The 19,588-nt window shown below is 41.3% G+C and overlaps 1 protein-coding gene across 3 annotated transcripts in view; it reads left to right on the forward strand.

Moving 5' to 3' along the window:
- The window catches only part of NKAIN4 (sodium/potassium transporting ATPase interacting 4), a 125,860-nt gene that overhangs the window by 36,828 nt on the left and 69,444 nt on the right, over positions 1–19,588 (forward strand). For all 3 annotated transcript variants that reach the window (XM_042465264.1, XM_042465266.1, XM_042465265.1), the window contains exons 2-3: positions 10,557–10,694; positions 16,167–16,247. In XM_042465264.1, the coding sequence (XP_042321198.1) occupies positions 10,557–10,694; positions 16,167–16,247 (219 nt within the window). The remainder of the gene's footprint in view (positions 1–10,556; positions 10,695–16,166; positions 16,248–19,588) is intronic.

Below are 19,588 nucleotides of genomic sequence, written 5' to 3' on the forward strand. Positions count from 1 at the left end.
TCTGTCCATCATGAAAAATTGGAAGATGTGATGCATTCTTTGGGCTGGACCCCCATCAGTTTTATCTGCTTTTATTTCTGTTTGCAATTTCGAATGTCAACAGCCCCAAGGTTTGTAAGCAGGCATTAGTTTCTGAGGCAGGAGACAGACCAAACCTAATATAGAATGGTGTTTATTTTATTAAAGGGCAGCGCTGACCAAACATATCACCGAGACAAAGTAGTAAACAGCCCCCTCCTGTTCAATTACTCTACAGTACTGACCTCTCAGGGCTGGAGAGAGATGCTGGGGGTAGAAATGCAGACCCGTAAGTCATGTTTCCTTGACAACTTGTGCTGAAAAAGAAAAGTAAAAAGAGATTTCATAAACACAGCCAAGTATTGGGCAACATGAAGTGATGACCTTAGACCCAGATGGCTTGTGAGGCTGGCCTAGTTGTGGAGGGTGATGGGTTAGGGAAATCTTTGGACTTTGCCAAGTGTAAACTGTTTGTTGGATCTCACACACAAGCAACACAGAGAGAGAGACTGAAAAAGAGAAACCCACTCTTCTCATGTGTTCCCCATTTAATTTCTCCTTCATGCTCTTCAACTATCTTGATTTGCCAAAGACAGTCCTGATTAAACCTCTGTCATCCTGCTTTTTCATCTGCTTTTAAAATGTTCCCATTTCTCTCTCGTTCTAGTTTCCTCCTTTTTCTTAGGCTTACTTCAGTTGCTGCAAACTGAGTTCACAGTGCAAGAGTAGTTTGCAATAGCAATAATACTTTACATTTCTATACCGCTTCATAGTGAACTAGCACTCCCTAAGTGGTTTACAATGTTTAAGCCAATTGTCCCCAACAAGCTGGCTACTAATTTTACCGACCTACAAAAGGATGGGAGGCTGAATCATCCTGAAGCCCTGCAGAATTAAAGGAGATCATCACATTAGCTTTGCTGCCGGGGTAGACCCGGGATGCAACTTTTTTAAGGTGCATCTTATCACATTCACTCACTGCCGGGCAGTATGCAGCCCATATACAACCTGTGCTGCTCTCACAGCTTTTCAAGAATGGGATTTTCCCATTCTTGAAAAGATGCAGGGCAAGCCTGGAGAAGCCTGGGTTGCATATGGGCCACTGCCCGGTGTTGGGTGAATGCGATAAGATCTGGTTTGAAAAAGCGACTTCCTGGGTCTATCCCAACAGCAGAGCTAATGCAATCATCTCCAAACTCACAATGTTGTGGCTGCAGTACCAGCATTTAACCACTGCCCCACTAGAGCTCATCAATTAGCTCAGTTTGCACTCAACTCATTTTGGGGGAGAAGAGAAGAGGGAATCTTGTCCTTCCCAGTAGGCATAGGCAAAAGCAAACTGATGTAGCACCTCCCAGCCTATGTGTTCTTATCAATAACTTTTGCTACACTCTGTTTTACAATTATAGCCGTATACACACCAGCTCCAAAGACTCGCATGTGGGCAGTCAGAATGCAGTGTCCTGATGACAGATGCCCTGACTCTGCCCCAGGGCGCCATGATGCCATGCCTTTGGCACTGCATCCAGATGACGCAGCACCAAAGGGGTGCCATGCAGCCACGCTGCCACAGCAATTACATTCTTTGGAAGGCACAAAAAGGAGCCGCTTTTGAGGCTCCTTTTTGTGCCCTTCAAAGGCCAGATCAGGGCCGCAGGATGAGGTTGCCACGGCCCTGATCTGGCCAGGAACAGGGACTTGTCTGTAGAGCCCCTAAGACTCTCTGTGTCCCATTTGTGAAATGTGAAATGTTGTGAAATCTGTGAAATGTTATAGGCTATGGAATAGCCATGTACTTGTGAGAAGGTTACAAGCCAGAACATAATGGTCATTATGGCTTGTTCCATGGGTTTTCTGGGTGGCTGGAGAAATCCAGTTTTGAAAAAATACCATCGCTACCAACCTAGAATAGGCTGGATTGGGATAGGGTGAAATTCGCTATTTTGCTTGCTAGTGATGGTCTGTTTTCATTCAAATGCTTTGGTAGTATGTATGGACTTGTGGACTGGATTGTGCCCACCTATGCAAAACTCCTTTGTCACTAGGCACTGTTTCCCAGCCCAGTAGCATGGTATTTAAAGTACAAAAAGTGTGATAATAACTATCCTTATCTGCTAAGCAGGCCCTACAATAGGGGCATTCAGCTGGTAAATTGATCCAGAGAGCCAAGAAGGTGCCTAAAAAACAAACAAACTAATAAACTCATAGCCCGCTTCCATTGCATTATTTTGCAAAAGTTAGCAAACATATAGCTCTTCAGGTATTTTTTGCCTTTTTACCAAGATCCTTTCCCTATAAAACAAATGGAACATTTCACTCCATGAAATGTGGTGTATTCACTTAAGCTTCTGAATTCTGGTTCCTCAGTCTACTTTGTTCCTTTTTTAATCATAACCATATTTTTCTACAAAGAAGGAAAAACTACAACTTTATAATGTCACATTAGACCATTATCTTTATTGAAAAGACAATTGAGGATTAAAGATCCATTTGGACCTTAAATCCTCAATTTTGAGAGGAGCTCGCACCTCTCGGGGCCTGAGAGCAGTATTGTTCCACCTTGCAAAATTTATCTTGGCAGCCCTGCTGCTAAGTGATCCAAAGCATCACTTCATGCTGGGAAAGGCATTATTAGTAAATCACCGCCTTGTCACCATTTTCAGCTTTGCACTGGCACACAAACTCAGGAAGACGCTACCGAAAATCAGTCCAATTATGTATTTATTTTAATGTTACTTGGCTTTCCAAAATAATTTGTTGAGCTAGCTGCTGTTAAATCTTGGCACCTGAAGCCTAAGAGCCATTAGTACCTAGTGAAACTGCATCTGGGGACCAATTTCTTCAGCCGCTTTGAGAAATCTTCTCACTTTTAAGATGACTGATAAAAGCCTCTGTACCCCACGGAGATGGATCTCTGCTGGCCAAGGGAGGAGACCTATACCACTCATTTTAGTTGTTCAAAGAAACAGAATAAGTGCTAAACCAGTGTGTTGCTTTTGCTGTGTGACTTTAAGTCATTTCAGACTTATCCTAAGGCGACCCTGTTACAAGGTTTTCTTGGTAAGATTTGTTCAGCTGGGTTTTTTTCTTTGTCTTCCTCTGAGGCTGAGATAATGTGACTTGCCAAAGTTCACCCAGAGGATTTCTGTGGCAGAACAGGGATTCAAATCCTGGTCTTCAGAGTTGTAGTGCAATGCTCAAACCCCTACACCATGTTGGCTTTCATGTACCAGAGAGAGGAGAAAGTCAATTCAACATAGTGGTTTTCAAGGAGTATCAAAAAGTTTGGAATCCATGTTGCTTGCCTGTGTTGCTGAGAATTAGCTCCTTGTAATCCTGCAATAATTATTGGACTGTTTTCCCCCAATAGTCCAGACAGACAATGAGTAAGTGTGTGTGAGAGAAAGATGTATGCATTCCCAGCAAATAACATTAGGGAGATTTCAGAGCAGAGCAAATTAACAAAATGGAAATATAATTGATCTCAGAGATTTGATAGTAGGCCAGAAGTGGCATCTGGTAAAAATAGGTGGCAGCCTCTAACCAGCTTGCCTGTTCTTCCTTCTGCTTCCTGATCCCAGTAAAAAAAAAAAAGATATGCCAGAAAATCACAGGCTTCATCCAAGAATTACCTGGCCAGAGTTGAATAGGTGTAGATGATATGTGTGCTCAGGCATCAGAGATTCTTATACAATAGGCAGAGGTGGACAACTATGCTGGGGTAGTTGTCATTGTTGTCTGTTGTTGGTATATGCTGGGAAATTGACTTTGACTTATGGTGAGTCTATGAATGAGAGGCCCTCCGTCCTAGAAGGCCCAGTCATCAACTGCCCTGATGTGGTCTTACAAACTCAGTCTAGTGGTTTCGTTGACTGAATGAATTCATAGGGAAGTCTGTCTCTTTTTGTACTGCCTTCCACTTTATGGAATATTATTATCTTTTCCAATGAGTCATATCATATGAAATGTCCAAAGTATATGACAGCCTCAATTTAAGTGTCTTGGCTTTTAGTGAGAGTTCAGGCATTATTTGTTCTAGAGCTGCATCTCTACTGCAGGATAAATGCAGTTTAACACCACTTTAATGACCATGGCTCAGTACTATGGAATCTTGAATTTGTAGTTTTGTGAGATATGCAGCCTTCTTTGTCAGACAAAGCTGGTGCCACAACAAAGTACAAAAACCAGGATTCCATAGGATGGAGCCATGGCAGTTAAAGCAGTGTCATTTGTCTTTTTATTGTTCCATGAAATCCATAGAACTCTCCTCCAGCATCACATTTCATATGAATTGATTTTCTTCCTTTACATTTTGTTCACTGTCCACCCTGTCCAGGGTCTGGGGATCATGTTTCTGCCCTGAGACCATTTAGAGGCCCAAATGTCAAAAACCTAAACCAAAATCAGACTACTGCAGTGGCCAATAGCCCACTCCTTGGTTCATGTATGTGTCTCTATGTACAGTATATCAATATAGGTAGATATCTCTCTCTATATATACTGTATATAAATCTATAATTACGTTGAGCAGAGCAGGGGAACCCTGCAGCCTATATGAAAGGTGCTTCTGGACATCTCCAGGAGAGTTGATTAACCTTAGAGGTAAGGGAGAAAAAGGTGGTTCAGGAAGTCTGCAGAAGATGAAGACCACACAAACAGCTTTGTGGGGCTACATTTGGCCCCAGGGCTGCACTTTCATCATTGGCCAAGGATTTTTTGTGTGCAACCAGCATGGTCCATCCGGAGGCAGACCATCATTTTCTTCTTGCCTAATTTTAGTAGAAGTGTCCTTAAAGTCAGATACAGGTGTTTGTTAGGGCAACAGTGCACTTGATGTCGAGCGTCATATACAGTCACCCTCCACATTTACGGCTTTGACTTTTGTAGTTTGGATTGCTCACAGATTTGATTAATGCATTCTCTGTAGGAATTTCTAGGTCCTACAACATGACTCTGTGGTCAATCTCCACCAGACATTGTGCAGGACGACCCAGAAATTCCTAGAGAAGTGTTCTTGCAGGTCAAAAAAAATAGTGGATTTTAAATTTATTTATTATTTGATGTCCCACTATCATTGGAATCCTGCACCTTTAACTTCAGTGAATGTGAAGGGCTGACTATTGTTTATCTCCACTTTTTCAGCGACAAACATAGAAAGTTGCTTTATACCAGAGCACTTTGTACATCTCACCAACATTGTTTTCTGTGGCTGATAGCAGGTCACCAGGGTCTCTGTAGTTTTTATATTATTATTATTATTATTATTATTATTATTATTATTATTATTAGGCTTTATTTATATAGCTCTGTAGATTTACACAGTGCTGTATATACAATCAATAAAATAGATAAAGATAAAAATAAGCCTGCCTATGGCGTACATTCTAGAAAATAATAAAATAATACATATTAATACAAAGGAGGCAACAAATTAAAAACATCAAATAATAATCATGCAATGCCTGGGAATGCTTCTCTGAACAGTATATAGTCTCTGTTAGTTATACGTAGTTTGTATCACCTGCTGACTGATCTGATACTGATGAATGAACCTGGGACCTTCAGCATGCAAAGCAACTTCTCTCCCACTGATCTAAAGTTCTCATTGCCTGATTCTTGGAAAGATATTCATGCATTTTTCTCTGGTTCTCCTTAATACTCATTGCCCTGTTTGGAATTTCTCTGACTACACACCTTGATTCCAGTTGTCTTCTTTCCCTGATTCATGTGGACAGCTTACTGGCTTCTAGAGAACCTACTTTGCAATACCTTCACTCTTCAACTTGGCCCCCAAGGCTAGAAGCTCTGTTCATCTGGAATTGTTGCTTCAGCATCCAGGCTATTGAATATTCAGAGCAGCCTCCCCTGACGGGGTGCCTCCCATGTTGTGGTAGACCACAAGTATTCCCAGTGACCATTGCTAGCATAGCAAATGGCAATGCTGGTTGTGGATGAGGGAGCTTCCTTCAAAAATACCTGTAGGATGTAGGCTGTGGAAGGGCAATGTTGACACAGATCATGAGTGGAATCAAGGAGGAAATGGATCAGTGTTAATAGCTTCCTGTCTTTTCGAGCACTAGCCCATTTGGACCAGGTTTGCAAAAGAATTTGTTTAGTTTCCACTTCTTTTTTGAAGTCATTCTGTTGAGTCACAACCTGACAGCTGTCGTGTCACCTTAGTAAATAGTCTGTTATCATGTGGACCTTCGACCGCTTTCTTTTTTAAATAGGAAGTTTTCTTTCCTATCACTACCCCCATAACCCTCAGTTGTTTTTTGAAGGGATAGTTTAACATGCCCACTTTAGTAATTTTGCCATTTTTGGGACAATAATTTTGTGAATTGTATTTTTAAGTGATGGTATTTTATTGTAATCTAGATGTTATTGTGGTTTTATGTTTGTAATCCCGCTTCAATTCATTGGGAGAGGTGGAAAATAGAAATAAAATTTATTATTATTATTATTATTATTATTATTATTATTACAGTACCATCCACACAAGATTTCAAGACTTCAGGGCTGGGCACATCCCATGTATTAGCAATACTGCTGTGCAAACAGGAAAACTAGCAGAGAATGTGAGAACATATGCCAAATCCACCTAGAGATATTTTGGCAAGGTTAGGAATGCTTAAATATTTGAGAATCCACACCTCTCCCTCTCCCCAAAAAGCTGTAATATAAGCAAGAGATACACTGTCAAGAGGGAGGGAAAGGAAATTGAATCAATAAAGCTGCTTCGAGTCACAGTGGAGGTATGGTGTTTCAATGATGCATACGTTCTAAGAGTCCAGAAGCCACACCAAAGCCACGCTCCAGTCCTTAGGGCTGGAGCATGCCTTTGGTGCGACTTCTGGACTCTTAGGACGCATGCATCATTGAAACACCATACCTCCACTGTGACTCGAAGCAGCTTTATTTTGGTTGTCTGTAACAGGCCATAGAATCACAGAACTGGAAGAGGCCACAAGGACCATCCAGTCCAACCCTGGACACAGGAATCCAGTCCAACCATGCCACACGGGAATATACAATCAAAGCACTCTGGACAGATGGCCATCCAGCCTTTGTTTAAAAACCTCCAAAGAAGGAGACCCCACCACACTCCAAGGCAGCATGTTCAACTGTTGAACAGTTCTTGCCATCAGTTCTTCCTAATGTTTAGGTGGAATCTTTTTTCATGTAGTCTGCACCCATTGTTCCATATCCTAATCTCTGGAGTGGCAGAAAACAAACTTGCTCCGTTCAGGACCGTCCTCAATATGACATCCCTTTGAATATTTAAACATGGCTATAATATCATCACTTAACCTTCTCCAGGCTAAACAACCCCAGCCCCCTAAGTCGTTCCTCATAGGGCATGGTTTCCAGACCTTTCACCATTTTGGTCACTCTTCTTTGGACATGCTCAAGTCACTCCTATTGATGCTGCCTAGAATCATATTAGCTTTTTTAGCTTCTGCCATCACACTGTTGACTCATGTTCAGCTTGTGGACTACTAAGACTCCCAGACCCCTTTTGCATGTACTGTTGTAAAGCCAGAAGTCATCCATCCTATATCTGTGTATTTCATTTTTACTGCCCAAATGTAGTATCCTACATAGTTTTTTGTGGGTATTTTGGGCTGTGTGGCCATGTTCTAGAAGAGTTTCTTCCTGATGTTTCATCAGCATCTGTGGCTGGCATCTTCAGAGAATGTTTGCCTGGAAAATGTTGGGTATATATATCTCTGTGTGAGCCTGGGGACGCAGAAGTGATTTGCATGTGTATTGTTTTGTTGTATGTATCCTACATTTCTCCCTAATGAAATACATTTCATAGTTTTGGCTCAGCTCTCTAATCTGTTAAAACCATTTTGATTCTGACCTCTGGGTTATTAGCTACCCCCTCTAATTTGGTGCCATCTGCAAATTCGTTTTTGTTTTTTATACAGATCTTCTATGCACACATTTGTAAGGAAGATTTAAGGTTGGCAGTTCCTGATCCCAGTTTCTCTCCTGGTACCTTTTTTCTTGAGCCCATTTTTGACTTGAGGAGGGTGGAAGAGGCCTTGTAGTTACTTTAGCAGCATAGTAGGCCTTTGGATGTTTTATGCTTTTAAACACAAGTGATGACAGCACATTACAGGAGGCAATAAGCCATAACCAAGCATTGGTGCTCCTATGTAAATTCCCATTTTAACAGCCTTGCTCAGGAGAACATCACAGTGGGATCATGCCCATTGCCTATTGCCTCTCTTCTTGTCTTTATTAAGTTTTGTTAACTATCATTTTCTCTTTATTTTCTTTTTGACACCTTTGAAAGCTATATTCTTCAACTCCAAGGCATCTAGTTTTAATTAGCAAACCGACAGATGCCACCAACAATCCCACATGAAACACAGCAGCAATTGAGTGAACAACTCCCCTACCTGTGAAAGTGGGACTGGAAGGCTATTACTCATTTCAAAATCAATTTTCTCTGCATCATTGGAGCCCATGGCAATGTGTTAAGCCCTTAATTTTTCATTAGGAAGATCAAAGCACATACTGGAATCACATTTAGAAATCCTAGCTTCTAGTTGGTTGGCCAGAGGACACATGACTGTAATCAGTTTATCCAATCAGGCACTGAATTGGGTTTGTTTATTATGTTAAACCTAAAAAATGTAGATAAAGCATCAGTGCCTCAGTATATTAGTTTAGCTATTAAGCAAAGAAACCCTGCAGTGGTATATGTTTCAGAGAGATAACCCTGTGACTTCAGGATATTGTGAGAAGATGTTTGACTTGGCTTCCCGTCTAGAGTCACTGAAAGAAAGACACAGACATGTCAGGCGTGACCCAACACAGCACATACAGAAGAATGGATTCAATGTTGGAAATAAAACTTGAATAATTCAAGAGCTGGAAGGAATAATAAAAATCACAAAACTCACAGAATTAGAAGGGCCGAGGACCAACTACTCCAACCCCTGCCCTGTAGAATCATAGAATCATAGAGTTGGAAGAGGCCACAAGGGCCATCCAGTCCAACTCCATTCTGCCATGCAGCAAATCACAATCAAAGCATCCCCATTGACAGATGGCCATCCAGCCTCTGCTTAAAGACTTCCAAAGAAGGAGACTCCACTACAATCTGAGGGAGCCTGTTCCACTGTCAAACAGCCCTTACTATCAGGAAGTTTCTCCTAATGTTGAAGTGGAATCTCTTTTCCTGCAGCTTGCATCCATTGCTCCGGGACCTGTTCTCTGGAGCAGCAGAAAACAAGCTTGCTCCCTCCTCAATATGATATCCCTTGAAATATTCAAACAGGGCTATCATATCAGCTCTTAGAAATGCACAACTAAAGCACATTTGTTTGAATACCTCCAATGAAGGAGAGTCCACTACACTGTGATCAAGTCCATTCCACTGTCAAACTCCTCTTAACATCAAGAAGATTTTCCATATGTTTAGGTGGATCCTATTTTCTTACCATTTGTCCTAAGATGTGGAATAGCAGAAAACAAACTTGTTCTGTCTTTATGCAAAGGGATCTTGTAACATCTCTGAGACTAATTTAATGGGGGGAAAGCTGATTGCATGAATGTTTACAGACTTTAGCTTACTTCTGTGAAAGCTCATGCTACCAGCTTCTTTCTTTCAGTTAGTCACAAAGATGCTACAAGATCCTTTTACATACTGATTTTCCAGCTATGCCTTTGCTCTATCTTCTACATGATCTGCCTTAAGGTATTTCAAGAGGATTATTATGTCACCTCTCTATCTTCTCTTCTTCAGAATAAACATACCCAGATTCCTAAGCTTGGTTTCCAGACCTTTGACCATCCTGGGCCTGGTTTCGAAGGGCTTGGTTTCCAGACCTTTGACCCTCCTGGCTGCCCTCCTCTAGATGGGTTCCAGCTTATCACAGAGCCATAGAGTGCTGCTGAATATTCAGTTTACAGAATATTGAAACCTGAACAGATAAAAAACATACAAAAACTTCAGTAATAATACATAAAAAGTTTTTTAATAAAGCAATTAAGCCATTTAGAATTAAAACTATTTAAATATTCATTAAAAGACAGGATATTTATATATTAAAAAACAAAAAAAAATGCACCATTAAAAGCCCTTTGCAGTCATTTTCTAAAAGCCTATTGGAATAAGAAGGGTTTTGCTTGGTGGTAGAATGATACCAAGGAAGGAACCACCCTAGCCAATCTGAAAAGGGAGTTCCAATGCCTGGGAGCAGCCACCAAGGAGGCCCTCTCCCTTGTACCAGTGAAACAAGCCTGGTAAGGCAATGGGACTGAGAGAAGGGCCTCCTTGGTGCCCAGCTATACTGTTTCATTGAATTCATTGTGCACATACAATTTTTGATTTCTTTGGCACAAATTTTGTCTTGGAACATGATGAAAATTTCTTCCTATGACTGATAGAGAGGATATGGGGGGAAATAGGCAGGGATTGCTGGCAATGAACCACTCTTTTTTTGTTGTTAAGAGATGAATAATTTTAATGACAAGCCTTGATCATTTCTATTCATTTTCTCCTGCTTCTTCTTTTCCAGCTTGCTGCCTTAGAGAGACAAGTTTTTGATTTCCTGGGATACCAATGGGCTCCAATTCTTGCCAATTTTCTCCACATCATCATTGTTATCCTCGGTCTCTTTGGTACAATCCAGTACAGACCACGCTACATTGTGGTGGTAAGTAGCACAGAGTTTGATCAATGATTCTGAAGCCACACTGTCATACTTACTTAATAGTCTTGTCCCTTATTACAGTCACCCATCTGTATCTACAGATTCTGCATCCACAGATTCAATGACTCATGGCTTGAAAATACATATTTTTAAAAAAATTCCAAAAGCAAACCTTGATTTTGCCATTTTATATAAATGACACCATTTTACTTTGCTATTGTGTATAATGGGACTGAGCATCCATGGATTTGGTATCCATGGGGGAATCCTGTAACCAAACCTCAGCAGATCCCAAGGGCCCATTTATTTGTCCCTTATTTGAGGGCCGGAAGGATTGGCAGGTGTTCCTTATTATACGAGATGTTACCTTTTTGAAGGTTGGTATGGATTTCCTTTTATGTAGACTGAAGAAGATGCAATGCCTCTCCCTAATATTTTGGGATATGAGCCCCTCATATAGACAGAAATATGTGCATCAAATAATTTATGAATGTGGACAATATGTTAATTTGGAGCTAAATACATGACAGAGTTAACTGAAATCAATACTTTCACTCAGTATTTCAGTAGGATACAAAATTGTTCATACAGGTTGAGTCCCTCATTTCCAAAATGCTTGGGACCAGACATGTTTGGGATTTTAGAATATTTCCATATATACAATGAGATATTTTGGAGATGGGACCAAGTCTAAACATGAAATGCATTCATGTTTTGTATATACTTTATACACATAGCCTGAAGGTAATTTTATACACAGTATTTGTGTATTCAAATTTGCGTACACTGAAGCATCAGAGAGCAAAGGTGTTACTATCTCAGCCACCCAGATGGACAATTTTGGAATAGTTTGGATTTTTAAACTCTGGATAAGGGAAGACTGAACATGTACGGTAGCTGGTGCCTGATTGTCAACCCTACATGTTATGGATTTCTACTTTCCTTGATTGTTATTTTTAAAGCCTCTCAACATTACTTTATAATTCTAATTCTGAATAAATGGCATTGGCTTGTTTCTGAGAACAATTCAAAAGTGCTGTTTTTCCAGGATGACCAGTCATCCTTTTTTCCCAGGACAAGTCCTACATCTCAGCCTTCTATACAAGAGGAACTGCAAAATGTAAGACATTCAAGAAAAATGTTGGACATTACAAAATAAAAGCTAAAAACACTAGTGTAAATATACATGCGTGCTTCTTAGTCATGCTCAGAATGTAGGACATTTTGGATATCCTACATTTTACAGTGCCTTATCTTTCTTTGCAGTTAGGACATCTGGTTACCCTGTGTTTTTGGCCTTTTTTAAAAATCCAAAACTATGGTAGTGATAGGAAACCTCAAGTCCTGGAAGCAAATCTGACTCCTCAAATCTTTATCTGCCCCTCTGTAAACTGTGTATGTGTATTGTGTGTATGTGTGTATAATAAACCTTTGGCTAAGAGCAGGGCAGTTCAGATTATGGACAAATATTTCTTTCATCTGCCCCTTCTGACAGAGTGTGCATAATTTATTTTAATCAGACTATTTTACCTTGTTACACAGCCTTTTGGATATAAATTAAATTACCATGTTGTTAACAGTACAAGCGCCTGGTACACTAATTGCCAGCCAACAGTGCCATGCCCTATGTAAATATCTTCTATTAACTTAACCAGTCATGCTACATCTGCATTGATTAGCCTTTGCCTCCTGTAATAGAATTCTGGAGCTTCCGTGCCTTTACTGTGTTCTAACTTGGTTGATCAGCCAAAGTACATTCCACCAGTATCACTGCAGTCTAACCCACCAGGCTTACCCACCAGTACCATTGCAGTCTAGTGGTTCTAAACTAGTAGATCAGTTAGGGTGCAGTCTGCCACTTTCATAACAGTTCAGAGCTCGGATAACTTGTTTTTTTTGGACTCCAGCTCTTGAAATCTCCTAGCCAACATAGCAGTGGCTATACGGGGTGGGGCATCCTAGGGGCTGTAGTTTAAAGTAGCAACTTCTCTGCATTGCATTGAAACAAATGGTTTCCTTTCCCCAACAATAGTCTCTGTAGTGTGCTTGTTGTGCTCATTCATTCTGGCAGGAGTGGGTAACTTCTTGATGAATTGTGCCCACTGTATTTGCTTCCTTTGCCAAGATCCATTTCAATGTTTGTAGAACACAATGCTCTGCTAGCATACTTACAAGGGTTGCCAAGAGAGGGAGGAAACAAGTGCCCACCTGGTGTGGCAGGGAGTTCCATCAGCATGGATAGTTTGTGGGTAATGGAGCTGTGTTCAGGCATCTAACCAGTACGTGATCAGCATGTTACCCAGACTATTGCACCACCCAGCCTCTATAGACTGGTGAAACTCATTTTGCAAGGATATCCAGGATGACTCTTTTCAGTATTCAACAGCTTTTGCATCTAATCACTGTGCTAGCATTGGATCCAGGCCCTTGAAGTCTGGCCACAGATGCTCCTGAGTTCAGCGAGTACTGAAAATCCACTCTAAATCACAGTGGCTTCTGTGCCTGGCTGGTTATTAATATAAACGCCTTCTCTCCTCCAAGTCTGGCTTTATTGCTGCAAGCTATTGAAGAGGAAGACAAATACTCATTGACAAGCCCTGCTGCTTAAGTAATAAACTCCATAGAGCTGTCTAGGATATTGGCAAGAGAGGATTCTCCAGTCAGGCCTTTTCAGGGAGGTTGCTTGTCAAGCAGAGAGCCTCATTCTGGAATCAAGGAAACAAGTCGGCCACATCACCTCCTGGGCCTGTAGTGGAAAGACAATTTGTGACAGCTACCCATCAATCCGTGTGTCTTTGTATCTGCATGTGTGCGTATGTGAGTATGTATGTCAGGGAGACAATAATTGGTACAGCCTCAGCTCCTAGCAGTTCATTATAAAGTGTCAGATGTCATTTGACTTGTTTTAACATCCAGGTGATTCTCTGGTTTCACAAGCAGATCTCCAGACTCAACTGCAAAGAACCTCAATCAGTCCCCCACCTCCACTCCTTCTAGGGCTGGGTGAATTGGGAAGAAATAGCATTTGCAAAAATGCAGTTCTGTTGCACAAATAAAAGATACAACAGTGACCCTAAAGCAAACTTATTATGGAATTTTCTTGGTAGGATTTGTTCAGAGAAGGTTTGCCATTGCATTCTTCTAAAGCTGAGAGCATATGACTTGCCCAAACAAAATAGCTGTGATGTCATCCTTGCAAGTAGGAATAGCAGGGATGAATTTTTACATGCACATATCCAGTATAACTAGTTCAACTGGGACTTGGTCCAGCCAAGGAAGAGGGTCATTTTCACCATTTACCTTCTTCAATAGTCCCAAGCTGAATTGGTCCCCATGGTGTCCTCCCCCCCCCCCGCCACCCGCCCGCCCAATTTGCCCTCATCAACACTTTATATCTGAATCAGCCTTCTTCCCCATTTGCTCTGGAATAACAAAGCTCCCATTTCCACCAATGAAAGCTTCCAATGCAAACAGAAGATAAGAGGGGAATCCTGTCTGGGAATGCCTGCAGGGGGAACAGAGTTAAAGCCCCTCTATCACCAGCTGTTTTCTTGGAAAAATCCATTCACACACTTTGCTGATTTAATGAATTATGTCCCACTTAGTTGATCTCAACAATCACATCTGTAACAGAGATTCTGTGTAATGTTTTGAGGCTGTTTGCAGCATTTGTTAGCTGTGTAATCCCAATACCCACAGTGTAAAATTGGTTATGACTCCCATAATACAAAGACAGAACATGGAAGGAGGTATTGGGGATTGTTGAAGTCCACTAAGTAAAATTCTGATGGTAAAATTTATAGAATCATAGAATCCTAGAGTTGGAAGAGACCACAAAGGCCATTCAGTCCAGTCCCCTGCCATGCAGGAACTCTCAGTGATGGAGTTTGAATCAAATACCCCCAGGTTTTATCATTTCTACATCTGATAACCTTGCTCAGTGGCAGCTAGTGGGGTGGCAAATCTATTGTAGGTTACTGTCTAAAGTTTAAAGGACATGGGGTTTTTTGTGGGTTTTTGAGGGTTATGTGGCCATGTTCTAGAAGAGTCTATTCCTGACATTTTGCCAGCATCTGTAGCTGGCATCTTCAGAGAAACAGCCATGGTTTTGAATTTATTTTGGGAACAGGATTCTCAAACTGAATAGTTAGAATCATAGACTCTCAAAATTGGAGGGGACCAAAATGGCCAGCTAGTCCAACACTCTGCCATACAGGATACACAACTGAGGTTGTCTACACTGGGGAAGAATGCCAAACTCACCTGAAGCCAGAGCTGGCAGTCCTAATGACCCCCAACTACTTCTGGAAAGATACCACAATTTCTGGCCCTTAACCCAAATTTGCTCCAAAGTAAGCAAATTCAGGGGAAAGCCTGCTGTTTCCTAGAAACTCCAGAGTGACTTCTGGTTCAGGACAGCTGGATCAGGTCCATTTCACTCTGATTCATTGTCCACATGCCAATAGTCCACACTGTGCAGCACAGGGAAAGGAGGTGGCCTGTTTTTGGAGCTGCCACTGCAGCTTCCTTGCAGACAGGAGCTCTGTGTAAAGTTTGCCCAGTGTGCCACTATTTCTGCTGACGACAGAAATGGGCACCCAGACAAGTGATTTACAAGGGGGGGTTGCTTCCAGTTTTTGGGAGGGGGGACACCCATGTGGCCTTTTGAGAATACATGGTGAGGAAAAGGGACCCTCCCCCTGGTGCATTTGCCTATTCTTGATCACTAGCATTTTATCTCATATTTACAGTACCTCCTATTTACCTAGGAGATGTGAAGAAATGTAGCTTGTTAGGCTAATAAATAATGACATCATTGTCTGTTACATTATTATTTTCATATGATTAAGTCCTTATTAGCTTAAAAAGCAATGTGTTACAGGTACTGCCATTATTTGTTAATGCATTGCTTCCATGCTCTGTGAGCAGGGATGTCATCCTTCTTGCCAGACATACAATTCTTACCTTTGTTGAAAGCTAGCAGGATACCAGAAGCACAGAAAGCTTGCTTTGATATTTATTTATTTATCTGATTTCTATCCTGTTTTTCTTCTCAAATGGAACTCAGAACAGTTTATGAAAACAATTTAAATGGAATCAGCTTAAACAAAGTGTGTTACAAAAGTTTTAAAAAGCATGAAACAGTCAATCCAATGAAAACACTATGACCAAATGATTAAAAAAGAATGGTGCAAAAAAGTAATGCTGTTTTAATTTGGTTTTAAAACCACCCTGTATTGTTCATTAAAAGCAGTGCACCCATTTCAAATCCCTCTACCCCAACCAGTTAAAGGCTGAAGGACTCTGCTTGCTGGCAAAAAATGATTTCTTGTTAAGATCATGGAACAATCTTCTAAATATCTAAATTGTGATGTCGGCCTCAGAGAGCTTACGTCTCTTTGTATGCTCTTCTCCAATTTAACTTCCTCCTTTTTTCCTTTCTGTCCCTTTGCTCTACCCCCTCTTTCCCCCTAGTATGCCATCTGGACAGCCATCTGGGTCACCTGGAACATCTTCATCATCTGCTTTTATTTGGAGGTTGGCGGCCTTTCAAAGGTGAGTGTGGCTGAAGTCTGAACTGCCAGAAATAGTCAAAGGAAGGGGCCCGAATGGGATGGATGGGGTGGTATGGGGCAAAACAGAGAGGGGCATTGGGGGAGGACATCAAGGGAAAATGACTCCACACATCAAAGTATGGCCTGGAAGGACTTGGCAAGACAAAATGCAACCTGCACACTTTGAGATTAGGGATAGAAAGAAAAAGGGGTGTGTGTGGAAAGGGGATTAAATTACTCTTCCATAAACTGGATTTAATTCAGTGCTTTAATCCCTCTTTTAAAAAAAGACTATCTATCATTGTGGGCTCGTAGTGTGATTTTGGTGGGAAATTGGTTTTTTGAACTCTTGCATTGCAGGGGTGTGTGTGTGTGTGTGTGCGCGCGCGTGCATGCGCATGTGTGTGTAGGGATCTAGTTGCCCCCAGTATATTCCTTCCTTGCATGTCCTTAAAACTCTAGAACAGAAAGCCTTTGTTACATGCAAAACTCATGTTGGCATTTAAGGCAGGGGTTTTCCAGGTTTTCATTTGTGATTATTCTCTGTTCTTTGCTGTCTGTCAAATGAGAGCAGTAGGAAGTGAAATCGCCTATACCCCCAGTGTTGAAATATGTCTGTTTGAAGTAAAAGTGGCATCTAGGGTTCCCAGTTCTCAGGGCCTGGGCCTTCTTCTCTCAGTCCTCTGGGTGAGAAGATGAATCTCAGGACAAGAGTATGGTCTTGAAAAAATGTGTGTGTGTATTCCTTATTTGTTAGACTTGGAATTTTTATTTCAATGTGTTACTCTGTGCAACTCTGGTTGATACCTCATGTATCAGGGTTAGTGACATTGGCTGGAATTCATTAATGCAGTTGTGAATGTGTAGCGGACACACTCCTCTGCAGCATATCCAGAGGAGGGCAACCAAAATGATGAAAGGTCTGGAAACCATGCCCTAAGAAGAGTGGCTTAGGGAGCTGGGTGTGTTTAGTATGGAGAAGAGAAAATTAAGAGGTGATATATAATAGCCATGTTGAAATATTTGAACTGATGTCATGAGAATGGAGTGAGCTTGTTTTCTGCTTTTCCAGAGACTAGGAGATGAAGCAATTGATTCAAGCTACAGAAAAAGAGACTCCACTTCAGCATTAGGAAAAACATACTGGTGGTAAGAGCTGTCTGACAGTGAAATGCACTGCTTCAGAGAGTGGTGGAGTCTCCTTTTTGGAGATTTTTGAACAGAGACTGGATGGCCATCTGTCAGGAGTGCTTTCATCATGGCAGGGGTTGGACTGGATGGCCCTTAACATCTCTTCCAACTTTAGGATTCTATGATTCTGTGAGTTACACATTTGTGGCTGGTTCATCATATTCATGATCCCTGTGTATTCACTAGTTTAGGAATTATGTAAGCGTCTGTCAGGGAAGTTTAGGAAAATGTCAATCACCTGCTTCCTGATCTACAGAGGAACAGACCTCTCTAGCTCACAGAGGGTGTTGCCCTGTAGGTCAGCCTTTCTTGGATGAAAAAAATGGATCCCTAACAATTAGGAAACATGGACTGGAAGAATAACAAGCAGCAATACTTTTGCAGTGTTTTATCCTGGTACTCATACATCCCAAATTGCTTCAGGAAATAATTCAGTTCAGAAATACATGTAGATTGATTGATTGCTTTTTGGCAGGGAAAAAATGTATTGAATTCCAGAATTTACCACTGGCTTGAGGATTCTGGGAGTTGTAGCTAAAAATACTTTTCTAAAGTCACCTATAACATCCTTACTCTTGACAAATACAAACTGCAAAAAATGGCAGCATCGGGTGACACAGAGAGATGTCTGTATAGACAGCTACCTGGCATTGCTAAGGAGTGCAAAGGTAGCACAGGGAATCTGGGCAGCTCTCGGCCAGAATACTTTGGGAACAGCCTGGAATATTGTGGCCAGTGTAGATGTGCCCTTAGAAATTATCAGATTTAAGATTGGAACTTGGCACCAGAATTCTGGAAATGACCTTCCTTAAATCATGTAAAGTCCTCCATTTGCTGGAGTTAATCTCAAAAGGTTGCTAGGGAAAATGACCCTGTTTTCTGCTTTGCATTTGCAAAGGAAAAATTGCCATATTGTCCAACCTTCCTCTCTGATCTTTAGGGAGGTAGATGTCTATGGGTTACACATATAGAAACTTTTTCTCTCCCTTTCCCCACATCCTCATCACAAGGGCCAGATTTAATTTTGGATGTAATAGCTTGGCTAATCTGTCTATGTCAGCAGCTGGTTAATTTATAGTGACAAAATGCAAGGAAGTGTAGTGAAGTGGAAAGAATGGAGTTAGTGAACTTGGCAGCTGGTGGTAATGGCTGCCCTTTTCTGTTCAGACAGGTGATAATTCAGGTGGAGAGGAAGGTATGTGTGTGTGTAGGGAGGGAGGAAAGAAATGGATTTCAATCTATTTAACTGGTTTCACAAATGTTGCCTGTTATAGAGGGGGATGGAGAAGAGACATGCCATAATTGCTTGTTCAAGACTTAGGAGGGTCATACTCAAATTTTCTTTATGGTGGGTGTGTGCTTGGCTGGGTTTGCCATCCGTGTTTCCTCCTTGTGGCTCAAAGCTAGCAATGAAGGTCTGAAAAGATTAATTCTATGTTCAGATGACAAATCTACAACAAATCCACAATACATGGATGAGGGCAGTGGGATTGTCACACCCATGACCTTTACATTTTCCGACAGTTAATCCTCCATTTCCATGGATTCTTTATCCATGGATTCAAGCATCCACAACTTGCAAATATTCCAAAAATATATAAATTCCAGAAAACAAACCTTGACTTTGTCATTTTATAGAAGAGGCACCTTTTCATTATCCATTATATTTAATGGTACTTGAGCACCCACAGTTTTTGGTTGGGGGGTCCTGGAACCAAGCCCCAGCAGATACCAAGGGCCTACTGTGCATGAAGTTCAGCTGACCATCTAGGTCAATGCAGATTCCATGTATGTACATGACAAGCAAGGGGCCTAGCTCACAACCGCCTGCTTGCTATGGAGGCTTGGTCTTAATCGTAACACAGCCCTCATCCTGCCTGGCCAAAAACCTTGGGATTTGGAAGGAGTTGCACCTGAACATATAGGAAGCTTTTAAAGATGTGCATGATGTACCTCTTGTTCCATTCTAATTCATCCAGGATGAACCATGCATTTGAAAACCCAGGGCAACAGATTTGTTTAAAAAACAACAACAAACAACTCCTTTTACTTTTGGAGAGTTCCCTGATGACACATTGAATGGGGGTGTTACCATTGCCACAGAAGTTCTCCTCTGACCTTTCAACAAAAGTGAAATTCCCTTTTCTACAT

Source organism: Sceloporus undulatus, chromosome 4 (assembly GCF_019175285.1).
Source record: "Sceloporus undulatus isolate JIND9_A2432 ecotype Alabama chromosome 4, SceUnd_v1.1, whole genome shotgun sequence".
Taxonomy (NCBI): domain Eukaryota; kingdom Metazoa; phylum Chordata; class Lepidosauria; order Squamata; family Phrynosomatidae; genus Sceloporus; species Sceloporus undulatus.